At 50.7% G+C, this 16,400-nt stretch overlaps 1 protein-coding gene across 1 annotated transcript in view; it reads right to left on the bottom strand.

Moving 5' to 3' along the window:
• Positions 1-294: 294 nt before the first annotated feature.
• Positions 295-16,400, bottom strand: part of LOC145340164 (talin-2-like) — a gene marked incomplete at its 3' end in the record, with an annotated part of 34,621 nt that continues 18,515 nt past the window's right edge. The window contains exons 2-3 of the mRNA XM_080184598.1: positions 3,088-3,259; positions 295-392 (exon numbers count right to left, since the gene is read on the bottom strand). Of these exons, the coding sequence (XP_080040724.1) occupies positions 295-392; positions 3,088-3,223 (234 nt within the window). The remainder of the gene's footprint in view (positions 393-3,087; positions 3,260-16,400) is intronic.

Genomic DNA, 16,400 nt, shown 5'->3' on the forward strand with positions numbered 1-16,400 from the left:
ACTGAAATGGCCACATGGATCCCGCACCGTGTTTTCCCATCACCTTGGAATTGTTACAAACTCAACCCTCTCCCAGCAGCGAAACTGCTCCCACTCCCACTCACATTAATCAAACATTATGTCAAAGGCTCGCGAGGTAGAATGTTTAAAAAGAGGGTGATACCCAGAGAGTCAAAGTATCAAACAGCAGAGAAAAGAGGCCCTTCGTCCCATCTGCTCCTGCTATCAAGCACCCATCTGTTCTGATCCTAAGGGAGATTAGGACTCACGTGATCATTGCTGCCAGGGACTTACCCCATTGCGAAGCATGTAATAATCCAGAGTGCGGCCGGACTCCAGCCAAATCCCCTTCCTGGGATCATCATCCGACAGGAACAATCCGTAATCAGAGGCTGCAAAAGAGGAACGGAGGGTAATAGTTCAGGGTTAAATCAGCTTGCTCTTGGATTGAAACGTTCAGGATAGCTCGGGCACAGAGGAAAATATCAAATATAAAAAACATCTCTGAATTTGAGGATTTCCTCTTTCTGCCCCATCAGGAATCGGATTCCAAATCCCAGATCCAACCACAGCCTGGAACTGACAACTGGTCTGTCCGTCTCTCTATCTCCCCCTTCCCCCCCCCATCTTCCTGTGCCCATCCTACACCTCCCCAGGCCCGTTCCTCAGCCCTCTGCCCCCTCCTCCCCCCCCCGCACAGCTCCCTCCTCCCTCCCCCCGCCCCCTCCTCCTCCCCCCGCCCCCTCCTCCCCCCCCGCACAGCTCCCTCCTCCCTCCCCCTCCTCCCCCCCGGCACAGCTCCCTCCTCCCCCCGCCTCGCTCCCTCCTCCTCCCCCCTGCCCCGCTCCCTCCTCCCCCCGCCCCGCTCCCTCCTCCCCCCGCCCCGCTCCCTCCTCCCCCCGCCTCGCTCCCTCCTCCCCCCGCCTCGCTCCCTCCTCCTCCCCCTCGCTCCCTCCTCCTCCCCCCTGCCTCGCTCCCTCCTCCCCCTGCCCCGCTCCCTCCTCCTCCCCCTGCCCCACTCCCTCCTCCCCCCGCCCCGCTCCCTCCTCCTCCCCCCGCCCCGCTCCCTCCTCCCCGCTCCCTCCTCCTCCCCCCGCCCCGCTCCCTCCCTCCCCCCGCCCCGCTCCCTCCTCCCCCCGCCCGCTCCCTCCTCCTCCCCCGCCTCACTCCCTCCTCCCCCTGCCCCACTTCCTCCTCCCCCTACCCCACTCCCTCCTCCCCCTGCCTCACTCCCTCCTCCCCCCGCCCCACTCCCTCCTCCCCCCGCCCCACTCCCTCCTCCCCCTACCTCACTCCCTCCTCCCCCTGCCCCACTCCCTCCCCCCCCTACCTCACTCCCTCCTCCCCCTACCCCACTCCCTCCTCCCCCTGCCCCACTCCACAGGGTTCCTCACACTTGTCCTTGAGCAGTGTGTGGGTTCAGGCTGACGGCCCCGACGGTCGATGATGAATTGCTCTCTGAAGATATTTTATCCACCTCCACCACGGCTGACTCACCCTCAGGTGCCTGTCCCAGTTTCGGCCCAGCAACCAGAACCTCCTGGAACCTCCTCCATTCCCACAGCTCTGGGAGAGACCTACGACCCTCCAGTTCTGAGCATTCCCAGTTTCCTCTCTTCCAGCAGCCGTGCCAAGGCCCGGAATTCCCTCCCCTCACCTCTCCCTCTTCCGAAAGGTCCCTCAACAAACTATCTGTCACCTGCAGTCCCCAAGATGGCTCGCTGTGCGGTGTCAAAGTTTATCTGCTGGGCCTCGTGTCTGGGACCATGTGACAATATTAAAGTGTGTAATGCCAGCTTTACCACAGTGATGAATAGAACCATAGAACCAAAGAAAATTTGGATCAGGAATTGGCTGATAGAAGACAGAGGGTGGTGGTTGACGGAATATTCAACCTGGAGTTCAGTTACGAGTGGTGTACCTCAGGGATCTGTTTTGGGGCCTCTGCTGTTTGTCATTTATATAAATGACCTAGATGAGGGTGTAGAAGGATGGATTAGTAAATTTGCTGATGACACCAAAGTCGGAGGAGTTGTAGACAGTGAGGATGGATGTTACAGTTTGCAGAGGGACATAGATAAGCTGCAGAGCTGGGCCGAGAGGTGGCAAATGGAGTTTAATGCGGAAAAGTGTGAGGTGATTCACTTTGGTAAGAATAACAGGAGTACAGAATATAGGGCTGATGGAAGGACTTTTAGTAGTGTTGATGAGCAGAGAGATCTCGGGGTACATGTGCATAGATCCCTGAAAGTTGGCACCCAGGTTGATAAGGTTGTTAAGAAGGTGTACGGTGTGTTAGCTTTTATTGGCAGAGGGATTGAATTTCGGAGCCGTGAGGTCACGTTACAACTGTACAAAACTCTGGTGCGGCCGCACTTGGAGTATTGCGTACAGTTCTGGTCGCCGATTTATAAGAAAGATGTGGAGGCATTGGAAAGGGTGCAGAGGAGGTTTACCAGGATGTTGCCTGGTATGGTGGGAAGGTCTTATGAGGAAAGGCTGAGGGACTTGAGGTTATTTTCATTGGAGAGAAGAAGGTTACGAGGTGACCTAATTGAGGCATACAAGATGATCAGAGGGTTAGATAGGGTGGACAGTGAGAGCCTTTTTCCTCAGATGGTGACAGCAAACACGAGCGGCTTTAAATTAAGGGGTGGTAATTATAGAATGGATGTCAGAGGTAGGTTCTTTACTCAGAGGGTAGTAAGGGCGTGGATTGCCCTGCCTGCAGCAGTTGTGGACTCGCCAACTTTATGGGCGTTCAAATGGTCAGTGGATAGGCATATGGATAACATTGGAATAGTTTAGGTTAGAGGGTCATTAGATTGGTTCCACTGGTCGGCGCAACATCGAGGGCCGAAGGGCCTGGACTGAGCTGTTATGGTCTATGTTCTGTGTTCTAATTACAGCTCAGAAATAGGCCTTTTGGCCCTTCTTGTCTGTGCTGAACCATTTTGTGCCTCGTCCCCCTGACCTGCACTTGAATAGGTAAACACATTCACTTTTGCCTCTGGCACTTCATTCGAATGAGATGGAGTAAGAGTCCTGTGTAAGCGGAGTGAAATAGTCAGCGCCCGGGGGTCTCACCTTGCCCAGTCTGAGCCTCGGGCACCCGCTCTCGGATGATGCGACAGGCGTCGTAAACCACCGTGGAAGGTTCAAATTGCATCGTCTTGACAACATTGCACTGGCGGACGCAGATCTTCAGCGACAGGGCCACCATGGCGGCAAGCAGAGAGAAACCAGCCCCTCACCACACCTGGAGAAGAGGAAAACCAGAGGGCGTTCCTTCACTGGACAACACAAACCCCTTCAAAATTCACTCGCTGGACCTCAGCATCACCACCAACAGCATAAAACCAGACGGAACAGCAGCAGGAGTTGGCCATTCAGCCCTTTGAGTCTGCTCTACCATTTACCATTTACCGGGCGGGCACGGTAGCACAGTGGGTTAGCACTGCTGCTTCACAGCTCCAGGGTCCTGGGTTCGATTCCCGGCTCGGGTCACTGTCTGTGTGGAGTTTGCACATTCTCCTCGTGTCTGAGTGGGTTTCCTCCGGGTACTCCGGTTTCCTCCACAGTCCAAAGATGTGCGGGTTAGGTTGATTGGCCGTGCTAAGAAATTGTCCCTTGGTGTCCAGGGATGTGTAGGTTAGTGGGGATAATATGTAGGGATATGGAGGTAGGGATGGATGGGATTGTGTTTGGTGCATCTCGAAGGGCCTGTTTCTACACTGTAGGGTTCTATGATTTACTAAGATCATGGCTGATCTAACACTCAGTCATTGCCCATCTCTAATTGCCCTTGAGAAGGTGCTGGCGAGCTTCCAACTCTACAGTGTGTATTGTGTAGGTACACCCAGGGCAGGACAGTGACATAGTGATTAGCACCTTTCGTCACAGTGCCAGGGACCTGGGTTCATTTCCCAGCTTGCGCCAGTGTGTGTGTGCATGGAGTCTGCATGTTCTCCCCGTGTCTGCGTGGGTTTCCTCCGGGTATTCCGATTTCCTCCCACAGTTTGAAAGACAGGCTGGTTAGGTGCATTGACCGGAATAGTGTGGCGACTAGGGGAATTTCACAGTAACCTCACTGCAGTGTTAATGTGAGCCCTACTCGTTACACGAATAAATAATCTTAAAACAAGGCGGCAGCTCACATCACCTTCTCAAGGGCAGCTAGGGATGGGCAATAAATGCTGACCAGCTAGCGATGCCCATGTCCCACAAATAAATGAAACAGACATAGCGCTGTTAGGGAGGGAGTTCCAGAATTTTGTTCCACTGACGGTGAAGAAATGGCAATATATTTCCAAGTCAGGATGGTGAGTGATTTGGAGGGTTTTCCAACTTTCCCATAGAATCCCTACAATGCAGAAGAACATAAGAACGTAAGAAATAGGAGCAGGAGTAGGCCATCTAGCCCTTCGAGCCTGCCCCACCATTCAATAAGATCATGACTGATCTGTCGTGGCTCAGTTCCACATTCCCGCTCTCTCCCCATAACCCTTAATCCCCTCTCTTATCAAAAACCCATCAACCCGCGTCTTAAAAATATTTAGCGAGGCAGCCTCCACCACTTCAACGGGCAGAGAATTCCAGAGATTCACCACCCTTTGAGTGAAGAAGTTCCTCCTCAACTCCGTTCTAAACCGCCCCCCACTTTATCTTGAGGCTGTGCCTCCTAGTCCTACTGTCCTTTCTGAGCGGGAAGAGTCTCTCCACCTCTATCCTATCCATCCCATTCATCATCTTATACGTCTCAATGAGATCTCCCCTCATTCTTCTAAACTCTAACGAGTACAAGCCTAGTTTATTCAGCTGGAGACCCTTCAGCCCATCGAGTCTGCACTGACCATTCTAAAGAGCATCTGAGCCAGGCCCACTCCCCATCCCACCCTATCCCGCACATTTCCCATGTCTAATCCACCCAACCGCCACATCTCTGGACGCTAAGGGGCAAATTAGCACGGCCAATCCAACCAACCTACACGTCTTTGGGCTGTGGGAGGAAACAGGAGCACTTGGAGGAAACCCACACAGACATGGGGAGAATGAGCAATACTCCACACAGGGTCGCCTGAGGTTGGAATTGGGACCCTGGCGTTGTGAGGCAGCCGTGTTAACCACTGTGCCATGGGTCTCGGTTACCATGAACAGCCCAGTCCTGCCTCCTTCCCAACTTTTGCTGCTAAAGTCTAGGGTTCCTTCACCAACTCTGCTTTGGGACTCAGGCTGAAATCCGTGCCCCGGAGGGTGTGGGATCTTTATCAAGGACTTTGCTTGGTGGCAAGCAAAGGCTGGGAGGCCCAGGAAGGTCAAACTGAACAAGGCCATTGAGGGAACAGCAAACAAAAGGCCTCAGGGCCATAGGCCCTGGAAATAACAGGACTCGATCCAATTCTGGGCAGAGGGACCATTGCTTTGTCAGAAAATTCATCCTGGTTAGTAACGAGGGACTACGGACACAATACTCTGAATAAAACAGAAAATCATGTCAAACGCAGTGATAACGGTTGATACTAATCCATCAGGAAAGAGACTCACCGGCCTGTCAGGAATGTCGCTGCACTGGATTGATGTAAACTGCTGTAATCTATTGTCTGCATTCATCAAATCATATCATTCCTCAAAAGCTGAGTGTGGAGTGTCAGAAGGCAGAGAGAGGGAATGAATCAGTCTGACAGTGAGTGTCGCTGATTCAGCATTTCACCGCTGAACTTCACACAGTGACAGAGGCTGGAGAAAGCAGCAATGTCACATACACACTGACACACTCACACACACACTGACACACACATACACACACTCACTCACACACACACTGACACACTCACACACACACACACACTGACACACACATACACTCACTCACTCACACACACACTGACACACTCACTCACACACACACACACACACTGACACACTCACTCACACACACACACTGACACACACATACACACACTGACACACACATACACACACTCACTCACACACACACTGACACACATACTCACACTCACACACACACTGACACACTCACATACACACTGACACACACATACACACACTCACTCACACACACACTGACACACATACTCACACTCACACACACACACTCACTCACTGACTGACACACATATTCACACACACACACACTGGCACACATACTCACACTCACACACACACTGACACACACACACTGACACACACTCACTCACACACACACACACACACACTGACACACACACACACTGACACACTCATTTACTCACACACACACTCACTCACACACACTCACTCACTCACACACACACTCACACACATACTCACACACACCCAAACACAGACACACACACCCAAACACACACACTCACACACACACACACTGACACACTCACTCACTCACTGACACACATATTCACACACACACTCACTGACACACATACTCACACACACACTGACACACACACACACACATACACACACTCACTCACACACACACTCACTGACACACTCATTTACTCACACACACACACTCACTCACACACACTCACTCACTCACATACTCACACACACACCCAAACACAGACACACACACCCAAACACACACACACACTCACACACACCCAAACACACACACACACACTCACACACACACACACACACACTCACTCACACACTCACTCACACACACCCAAACACAGACACACACACTCACACATACACACACACACCCAAACACAGACACACACACACACACACACACACACACACTGACATCTCCAGTCAGCTACTGAACACACTGACCAGGTCACAGTTACCCGTGTGTGAATGGGCTGGTCTGGGGGTTTCTTCATTCAAAAACAGGCTCAGAAATACTTTTCATTCCAGATTAGACGCCAGAGGAACAGGCGGATCGTTTCATTACAACGCAAGTCACTTTGCACAAAACCTTCCAAAGTGAATTTAAAATCAATGCACAACCTTCAGGCTCAGTGAGGAGAACTCTCACCTCTGGGTCAGAGGTCATGGGTTCAGCTCCAACTGCAGAGGTGTAATCACCGGATCCAGGCAGACATTTACAGCACAGAACTGAGGGAGTGTGGCACTGTCAGAGGGTCAGTGCTGAGGGAGTGTGGCACTGTCAGAGGGTCAGTGCTGAGGGAGTGCCGCACTGTCAGAGGGTCAGTGCTGAGGGAGTGCCGCACTGTCAGAGGGTCAGTGCTGAGGGAGTGCCGCACTGTCAGAGGGTCAGTGCTGAGGGAGTGCCGCACTGTCAGAGGGTCAGTGCTGAGGGAGTGCCGCACTGTCAGAGGGTCAGTGCTGAGGGAGTGCCGCACTGTCAGAGGGTCAGTGCTGAGGGAATGCCGCACTGTCAGAGGGTCAGTGCTGAGGGAGTGCCGCACTGACAGAGGGTCAGTACTGAGGGAGTGCCGCACTGACAGAGGGTCAGTACTGAGGGAGTGCCGCACTGTCAGAGGGTCAGTGCTGAGGGAGCGCCGCACTGTCAGAGGGTCAGTGCTGAGGGAGCGCCGCACTGTCAGACGGTCAGTGCTGAGGGAGCGCCGCACTGTCAGAGGGTCAGTGCTGAGGGAGTGCCGCACTGTCAGAGGGTCAGTGCTGAGAGAGTGCCGCACTGTCAGAGGGTCAGTGCTGAGGGAGTGCCGCACTGTCAGAGGGTCAGCGCTGAGGGAGTGCCGCACTGTCAGAGGGTCAGTGCTGAGGGAGTGCCGCACTGTCAGAGGGTCAGTGCTGAGAGAGTGCCGCACTGTCAGAGGGTCAGCGCTGAGGGAGTGCCGCACTGTCAGAGGGTCAGTGCTGAGGGAGCGCCGCACTGTCGGAGGGTCAGTGCTGAGGGAGTGCCGCACTGTCAGAGGGTCAGTGCTGAGGGAGTGCCGCACTGTCAGAGGGTCAGTGCTGAGAGAGTGCCGCACTGTCAGAGGGTCAGTGCTGAGGGAGTGTCGCACTGACAGAGGGTCAGTGCTGAGAGAGTGCCGCACTGTCAGAGGGTCAGTGCTGAGGGAGCGCCGCACTGACAGAGGGTCAGTGCTGAGGGAGCGCCGCACTGTCAGAGGGTCAGTGCTGAGGGAGCGCCGCACTGTCAGAGGGTCAGTGCTGAGGGAGCGCCGCACTGTCAGAGGGTCAGTGCTGAGGGAGTGCCGCACTGTCAGAGGGTCAGTGCTGAGGGAGCGCCGCACTGTCAGAGGGTCAGTGCTGAGGGAGCGCCGCACTGTCAGAGGGTCAGTGCTGAGGGAGTGCCGCACTGTCAGAGGGTCAGTGCTGAGGGAGTGCCGCACTGACAGAGGGTCAGTACTGAGGGAGTGCCGCACTGTCAGAGGGTCAGTGCTGAGGGAGTGCTCATGTTGAGTTCTCAAAATAACCCTATCATGTGATTGGTATACAGACCCACATCAATTCTTTGGGTGCCCGGGACTTGTGACAATGGCCAGAGTTCTATCTGCTCGAATTCTGTAAGGATTCTCCGCCTATCGATGGTGAGTACCTGTGTTACATTTTCAGACAGGCTTAGTATTTTCATTCATTAAGTTACAGGATGCGGGTATTGCTATATACAGCCAGCATTTTATTTCCCCTTACACTGTGAGCTAACACCTTGAACCACTGCAGTCTGTAAGTGGTAGGTACACCCACATTGCAGATAGAGAACGAGTGCCAGAATTTTGACCCAGCTGCAGCGAAGGAACAGCAATATATTTCCAAGTCGGGATCCTGAGTGACTTGGGGTGGAGTCTCCAGGCGATGGTGTTCCCATGTATCTGCAGCCCTTGTCTTGCTACAGTAAAAAGTCTGACAACACCAGGTTTTAGTCCAACCGATTTATTTGATAGTAAACGCACAAGCTTTTGAGGTTTCCCTCTTCTTCAGGTGAATGGAGAGTTCTGGCCTCAGACAGAGCATATAAAGCACAGACAGTTTACAGATTACTGATTAGAATGCGAATCCTTACACCTAACCTGCTGTTCAAGACCTGAAGTGGCTGATAATGTGAGTGGAAGGAGCACTGATCACAGTTTAAAGAGATGTGTATTGTCTCCAGACAGTACAGTAAGTGAGGTTTTGCAAACCCAGGCAAGTCACGGTGGTTACAGATAGTGCGACATGAACCCAAGATCCCTGTTGAGACCGTCCTCATGTGTGCGGAACTTGGCTATCAGTCTCTGTTCAGCGACTCTGCGCTGTCGTGTGTCATGAAGGCCGCCTTGGAGAATGCTTACCTGAAGATCAGAGGCTGAATGCCCGTGACCACTGAAGTGTTCGCCAACAGGAAGGGAACAGTCTTGCCTGGTGACTGTCGAGCGATGTTCATTCATCCGTTGTCGTAGTGTCTGCATGGTCTCCCCAATGTACCATGCTTCGGGACATCCTTTCTTGCAACGTATCAGGTAGACAATTTTGGCCGAGTTGCAAGAGTATTTACCATGTACCTGGTGGATGGTGTTCTCACGTGAGATGATGGTATCCGTGTCGATGATCCGGCATGTCTTGCCGAGGTTGCTGTGGCAGGGTTGTGCGGTGTTGTGGTCACTGTTCTCCTGAAGGCTGGGTAGTTTGCTGCGGACAATGGTCTGTTTGAGGTTGTGTGGTTGTTTGAAAGCAAGAAGTGGGGGTGTGGGGATAGCCCTGGCGAGATGTTCACACATTGGAGTTTGGAAGGATGACAGGGGATCTTATAGAGACGTATAAGATAATGAAGGGGATGGATAGGGTAGAGGTAGAGAGATTCTTCCTGCTTAGAAAGGACAGAGGACTAGAGGGCACAGCCTCAAGATAAAGGGGGGGCGGTTTAGAACGGAGTTGAGGAGGAATTTCTTCACTCAAAGGGTGGTGAATCTCTGGAATTCTCTGCCCATTGAAGTGGTGGAGGCTGCCTCGCTAAATATATTTAAGTCACGGGTAGATAGGTTTCTGATAGACAGGGGAATTAAGGGTTATGGGGAGAAAGCGGGAAAGTGGAACTGATCCACTTCAGATCAGCCATGATCTTATTGAATGGTGGGGCAGGCTCGAAGGGCTAGATGGCCTACTCCTGCTCCTATTTCTTATGTTCTTATGTTCTTAAACTACCCAGTCTTCAGGAGAACAGTGACCACAACACCACACAACCCTGCCACAGCAACCTCTGCAAGACATGCTGGATCATCGACATGGATGCCATCATCTCACGTGAGAACACCATCCACCAGGTACACGGTACATATTTTTGCAACTCGGCCAACGTTGTCTATCTGATACGTTGCAGGAAAGGATGTCCCGAAGCATGGTACATTTGGGAGACCATGCAGACGCTACGACAACGGATGAATGAAAATCGCTCGACAATCACCAGGCAAGGCTGTTCCCTCCCTGTTGGCGAACACTTCAGCGGTCACGGGGCATTCGGCCTCTGACCTTCAGGTAAGCATTCTCCAAGGCGGCCTTCACAACACACGACAGCGCAGAGTCGCTGAGCAGAGACTGATAGCCAAGTTCCGCACACATGAGAACGGTCTCAACAGGGATCTTGGGCTCATGTCGCACTATCTGTAACCCCCGTGACTTGCCTGGGCTTGCAAAATCTCACTAACTGTCACTGGATACACATCCCTTTAACCAGTGCTTAACTCTCTCTCCACTCACATTGTCTGTACCTTTAAGACTTGATTACCTGTAAAGACTCGCATTCCAACCATTATTTTGTAAATTGAGTTTGTGTCTTTCTATGCCCTGTTTGTGAACAGAACTCCCACTCACCTGATGAAGGGGCAGTGCTCCAAAAGCTAGTGGCTTGTGCTACCAAATAAACCTGTCGGACTTTAACCTGGTGTGGTGAGACTTCTTATTGTAGATGTTGGACAGGTTTTGGAGAGTCAGAAGGTCGGGTTACAGGATTCCCAGCCTCTGACCTGCTCCGGTAGTATCAGTCTTCATATGGATGGGTCCGGTTCAGTTTCTGGTCAACGGTGATGTATGTCCCCTCACCGTCTGGGTCCTGGGAAGGAACTCAGAATTAAAGGAATGTGGATGGCGACACACACAGGCCTTAGGATAGGATTGAAATACTACCTTCTTAGTTAGAGTCTAACTCCCACACGTCTGAGTGTAAGACAGGCCAGTTTTGCAATCAGTACTATAAAAGGATTGAAATAACAATCAGGGTTATTATAGGTTGAAATCATAGAAACCCTACAGTCCAGAAAGAGGCCCTTCAGCCCATCGAGTCTGCACCAAACACAATCCCAACCTGACCCTCTCCCAATATCCGTACATATTTACCCACTAATCCCTCTAACTTACGCATCCCTGGACACTAAGGGACAATTTCTTAGCACGGCCAATCAACCTAACCCGCACATCTTTGAACTGTGGGAGGAAACCAGAGCACCCAGAGGAAACCCACGCAGACACGAGGAGAATGTGCAAACTCCACACAGGCAGTGACCCGAGCCAGGAATCGAACCCAGGACCCTGGAGCTGTGAAGCAGCAGTGCTAACCCACTGCGCTACCGTGTCTCCCCCTACGTTCTTTTGAACACAGTTCCTGCAGACATGGACTCGCATGCAATCTCACAAGTTTTATCTGGAGTTAACACAGGCTGACGCACTGCGTTGCTTTTGCAAATCAGAAAATAAAAACACTGGGTCCAAAACAAAAGCAAAATACCGTGGATGCTGGAAAACAAACAGAAACTGCTGGAAAAACTCAGCGGATCTGGCAGTGTGTCTGTGGAGAGAGAAACCGAGTTAACATTTTGAGTACTCTCTCTCTCTCTCTCTCTCTCCACAGATGCTGCCAGATCTGCTGAGTTAATCCATCGCTTTCTGTTTTTATTTTATAAATGTTGGATTTAAAACTGGTTGTGAAGTGTGAAAAGCAGTGAAAAAATTTAACAGGAATTGTAACTGAGAAGGACAGAAACACTGGACCTAAGCTTCCTGGATCCTCATGGTAAGAAGTCTCACCAGGTTAAAGTGCAACAGGTTCATTCAGAATCACGAGCTTTCGGAGCACTGGACCACTCACCTGGTGAAGGAGCAGTGCTCTGAAAGCTCGTGCTCCCAAATAAACCTGTTGGACTTTAACCTGAGACTCCTGGGTGTACCCCAGCCCAATGCCAGCATCTCCACCTCATGAATATTCATGGACAGGGGCAAGTAAGACTTGTTGCTTCTTCAGCGACTATATCACAAGTTAACAGAGCTCTACAGCAGGCAGTTCCGTCGCTCCTCTAATGTGCTGCACCAGCTTTATCCCCAGGGTTTTTGTCACACTGAACACATGCTGGCCATTTCTTACTGAGCAACTGTAGTTCACGTGCCGATGACTGAGTATCGTTGACAGAATTTTTCCCAACACTGATCCTGGCATTTCCTGATCAGTCTTGCCAGGGAGTGAGACACACTTAATGACCAGGGAGCTCCATGGACTGGTGTCAAATTCTGGACTGTAGCCACAATTTAATGAGGGGTTTCAACAGTCAATGTGGAAAGGCCATACTCTCGCTAATGTTTACATCCTCAACCAAAACCTCATCGTTGACCTTGTGCCTTTCAGATGCCAGTATCGATAGCAGCACAGACTGAAAACTTGGTTCAAGCAGCAACAACTCAAGACTGTCAAAATGCAGAGATTCAAAACCCGAGACTTTAATGACCATTTCATTGTGGACAGTTGCACGAGGCCTCAGAGTATCTCACAATCCCACTGAGCACTCAAATCATCCCAACTGCTGTATCTGACCACGCAGAGCATCAAAACTGCTGGACCTGAGCACGCAAAGCATCTAAACAGCTGTATCTAAGAACATAAGAAACAGGAGCAGGAGTAGGCCATCTAGCCCTATGAGCCTGCCCCGCCATTCAATAAGATCATGGCTGATCTGAAGTGGATCAGTTCCACTTTCCCGCTTTCTCCCCATAACCCTTAATTCCCCTGTCTATCAGAAACCTATCTACCCGTGACTTAAATATATTCAGCGAGGCAGCCTCCACCACTTCAACGGGCAGAGAATTCCAGAGATTCACCATCCTTTGAGTGAAGAAGTTCCTCCTCAACTCCGATCTAAACTGCAGCCCCCTTATCTTGAGGCTGTGCCCTCTAGTCCTGCTGTCCTTTCTAAGCGGGAAGAATCTCTCTACCTCTACCCTATCCATCCCCTTCATTATCTTATACGTCTCTATAAGATCCCCCCTCATCCTTCTAAACTCCAGCGAGTACAGACCCAGTCTATTCAATCTCTCTTCATAGTCCAACCCCCTCATCTCCAGTATCAGCCTAGTGAACCTCCTCTGCACTCCCTCCAAGGCCAAAATATCCTTCCGTAAGTGCGGCGACCAAAACTGCACACAGTACTCCAGCTGCGGCCTCACCAGTGCCCTGTACAGTTGCAGCAAGACCTCCCTGCTTTTATATTCTATCCCCCTCGCTATAAAGGCCAGCATCCCATTCGCCTTCCTGATCACCTGCTGCACTTGCAGACTGGGTTTTTGCGATTCATGCACAAGGACCCCCAGGTCCCTCTGCACTGTAGCATGCTGCAGCTTTTCACCTTTTAAATAATAATCCCTCCTACTATTATTCCTGCCAAAGCGGATAACCTCACACTTGCTAACATTATACTCCATCTGCCAGGTCCTCGCCCACTCGCTCAGCCTATCCAGATCCCTCTGCAGACTTTCCGCACCTTCCACGCAATTTGCTTTTCCACTCATTTTCGTGTCATCAGCAAAATTCGTTACCCTACACTCAGCCCCCTCCTCCAGATCATCTGTATAAATGGTAAATAGCTGAGGCCCCAGCACCGATCCCTGCGGCACTCCATTAGTCACCAACCGCCAATCAGAATAGCACCCATTGATACCAACTCTCTGCCTCCCATTAGACAGCCAATCCTCTATCCACGCTAACCTTACCCCCAACTCCGTGCACCCTAACCTTTTGCAGCAACCTTTTGTGAGGCACCTTATCGAACGCCTTTTGGAAATCTAAAAACACCACATCCACCGGTTCCCCTCTGTCTACCGCACTAGTCACATCCTCATAGAAATCCAATAAATTTGTCAAACACGACTTCCCCTTAACGAATCCATGCTGCGTCTGCTCGATCAAACCATTTTTTTCTAGGTGCCTCGCTATTTCTTCTTTGATGACGGATTCTAGCATTTTTCCAACTACAGACGTTAAACTAACCGGCCTATAATTCCCTGCCTTTTGTCAGCTATTCCCTACCTTTTGTCTGCTCTTATGTTACGTTCTTACGTATCTGAGCACCAAAGCATCCTCTCTTCCGTATCTAAACACACAAAGCATCTAAACTACTGTATCATAGCACACAAAGCATACAGTCCGCTGTACCTGAGCACACAAAGCGTCTAAACTGCTGTACCTCAATTAAGTTGCCACAGAGCACAAAACACAAAGTTTGACTTCTGTTGAGTTGGAAATTGAAATGAATCCGACTGCATGGGCTCAACGGGGTTAGACTGGAGACAGCAGCAACTGGATCTTTGGAGCTTACTGGGAATGATGTGGGTATGCCGGCGTTGGACTGGCGTAAACACAGTGAAAAGTCTGACAACACCAGGTTTTAGTCCAACCTATTTATTTGATAATATACTCACAAGCTTTCGGGGTTAGCCCCTTCGTCAGGTGAATGGAGAGTTCTGGCCTCAGACAGAACATATAAAGCACGGACAGTTTAGAGGTTACTGATTAGAATGCGAATCCTTACACCTAACCTGCTGTTCAAGACCTGAAGTGGCTGATAATGTGAGTGGAAGGAGCACTGATCACAGTTTAAAGAGATGTGTATTGTCTCCAGACAGTACAGTAAGTGAGGTTTTGCAAACCCAGGCAAGTCACGGGGGTTACAGATAGTGCGACATGAACCCAAGATCCCTGTTGAGACCGTCCTCATGTGTGCGGAACTTGGCTATCAGTCTTTGTTCAGCGACTCTGCGCTGTCGTGTGTCGTGAAGGCCGCCTTGGAGAATGCTTACCCGAAGGTCAGAGGCTGAATGCCCGTGACCAAGACAATACACATCTCTTTAAACTGTGATCAGTGCTCCTTCCACTCACATTATCAGCCACTTCAGGTCTTGAACAGCAGGTTAGGTGTAAGGATTCGCATTCTAATCAGTAATCTCTAAACTGTCTGTGCTTTATATGCTCTGTCTGAGGCCAGAACTCTCCATTCACCTGACGAAGGGGGTAACCCCGAAAGCTTGTGAGTATATTATCAAATAAATAGGTTGGACTAAAACCTGGTGTTGTCAGACTTTTCACTGTGCTTACTGGGAACCCAAGATCTGCATGTAAACCTCCAGAGGCACAAATGAATACAAAAGGTAGTTGACGCTAAACCATCAAACCAAATTACAGCAGGATTCAAAACTCCAATTGGAACAGGCATCAGATTTCTAAAGAAAAAATTAGCCATGGGATCTGGGTGCCACTGGCTAAGGCAGCATTTATTGCTCAGCGCTAACTGAGCTGCCACCTTGAACCACTGCAATCCCTGAGGGGAACTCAATGCCAACAGACAAAAACTAGAAGGAGAAGGAGGCCTAATCGGACCTTCAGCTCCACTCCGCCATTCATTTTGATCATGGTTGACCATCAGATTCAATATCCTGATCCTGCCTTCCACATGGCAGATGGAGATTGATCCAGACAAATGTGAGGTAATGCATTTTGGAACATCTAATACAGATAGGAAATATACAGTAAATGGCAGAACCATTAGGAGTATTGATAGGCAGAGGGATCTGGGTGTACAGGTACACAGGTCACTGAAAGTGGCAATGCAGGTGGAGAAGGTAGTCAAGAAGGCATACGGCATGCTTGCCTTCATTGGCCGGGGCATTGAGTTTAAGAATTGGCAAATCATGTTGCAGCTTTATAGAACTTTATTTAGGCCACACTTGGGAATATAGTGTTCAATTCTGGTCGCCATGCTACCAGAAGGATGTGGAGGCTTTGGAGAGGGTACAGAAAAGATTTACCAGGATGTTGCCTGGTATGGCTATGAGGAGAGGTTGGAGAAACTTGGTTTGTTCTCACTAGAGAGATGGAGGTTGAGGGGAGATCTGATAGGAGTCTACAAGATTAAGAGGCGCATGGACAGAGTGGATAGTCAGAAGCTTTTTCCCAGGGTGGAAGAATCAATTACTAGGTTTAAGGTGCGAGGGGCAAGGTTTAAAGGAGATGTCCGGGGCAGATTTTTTCCACAGGGAGTAGTGGGTGTCTGGAACTTGTTGCTGGGGGAGGTAATGGAAGCGGATACAATAGTGACTTTTAAGGGGCGTCTTGACAAATACAAGAACAGGCTGGGAATAGGGGGATATGGTCCCCAGAATGGTAGGGGGTTTTAATTAAATTGGGCAGCATGGTCAGTGCAGGC

The sequence above is a fragment of the Carcharhinus amblyrhynchos genome, unplaced genomic scaffold (assembly GCF_965287045.1).
Source record: "Carcharhinus amblyrhynchos unplaced genomic scaffold, sCarAmb.v2.hapA scaffold_812, whole genome shotgun sequence".
Classification (NCBI taxonomy): domain Eukaryota; kingdom Metazoa; phylum Chordata; class Chondrichthyes; order Carcharhiniformes; family Carcharhinidae; genus Carcharhinus; species Carcharhinus amblyrhynchos.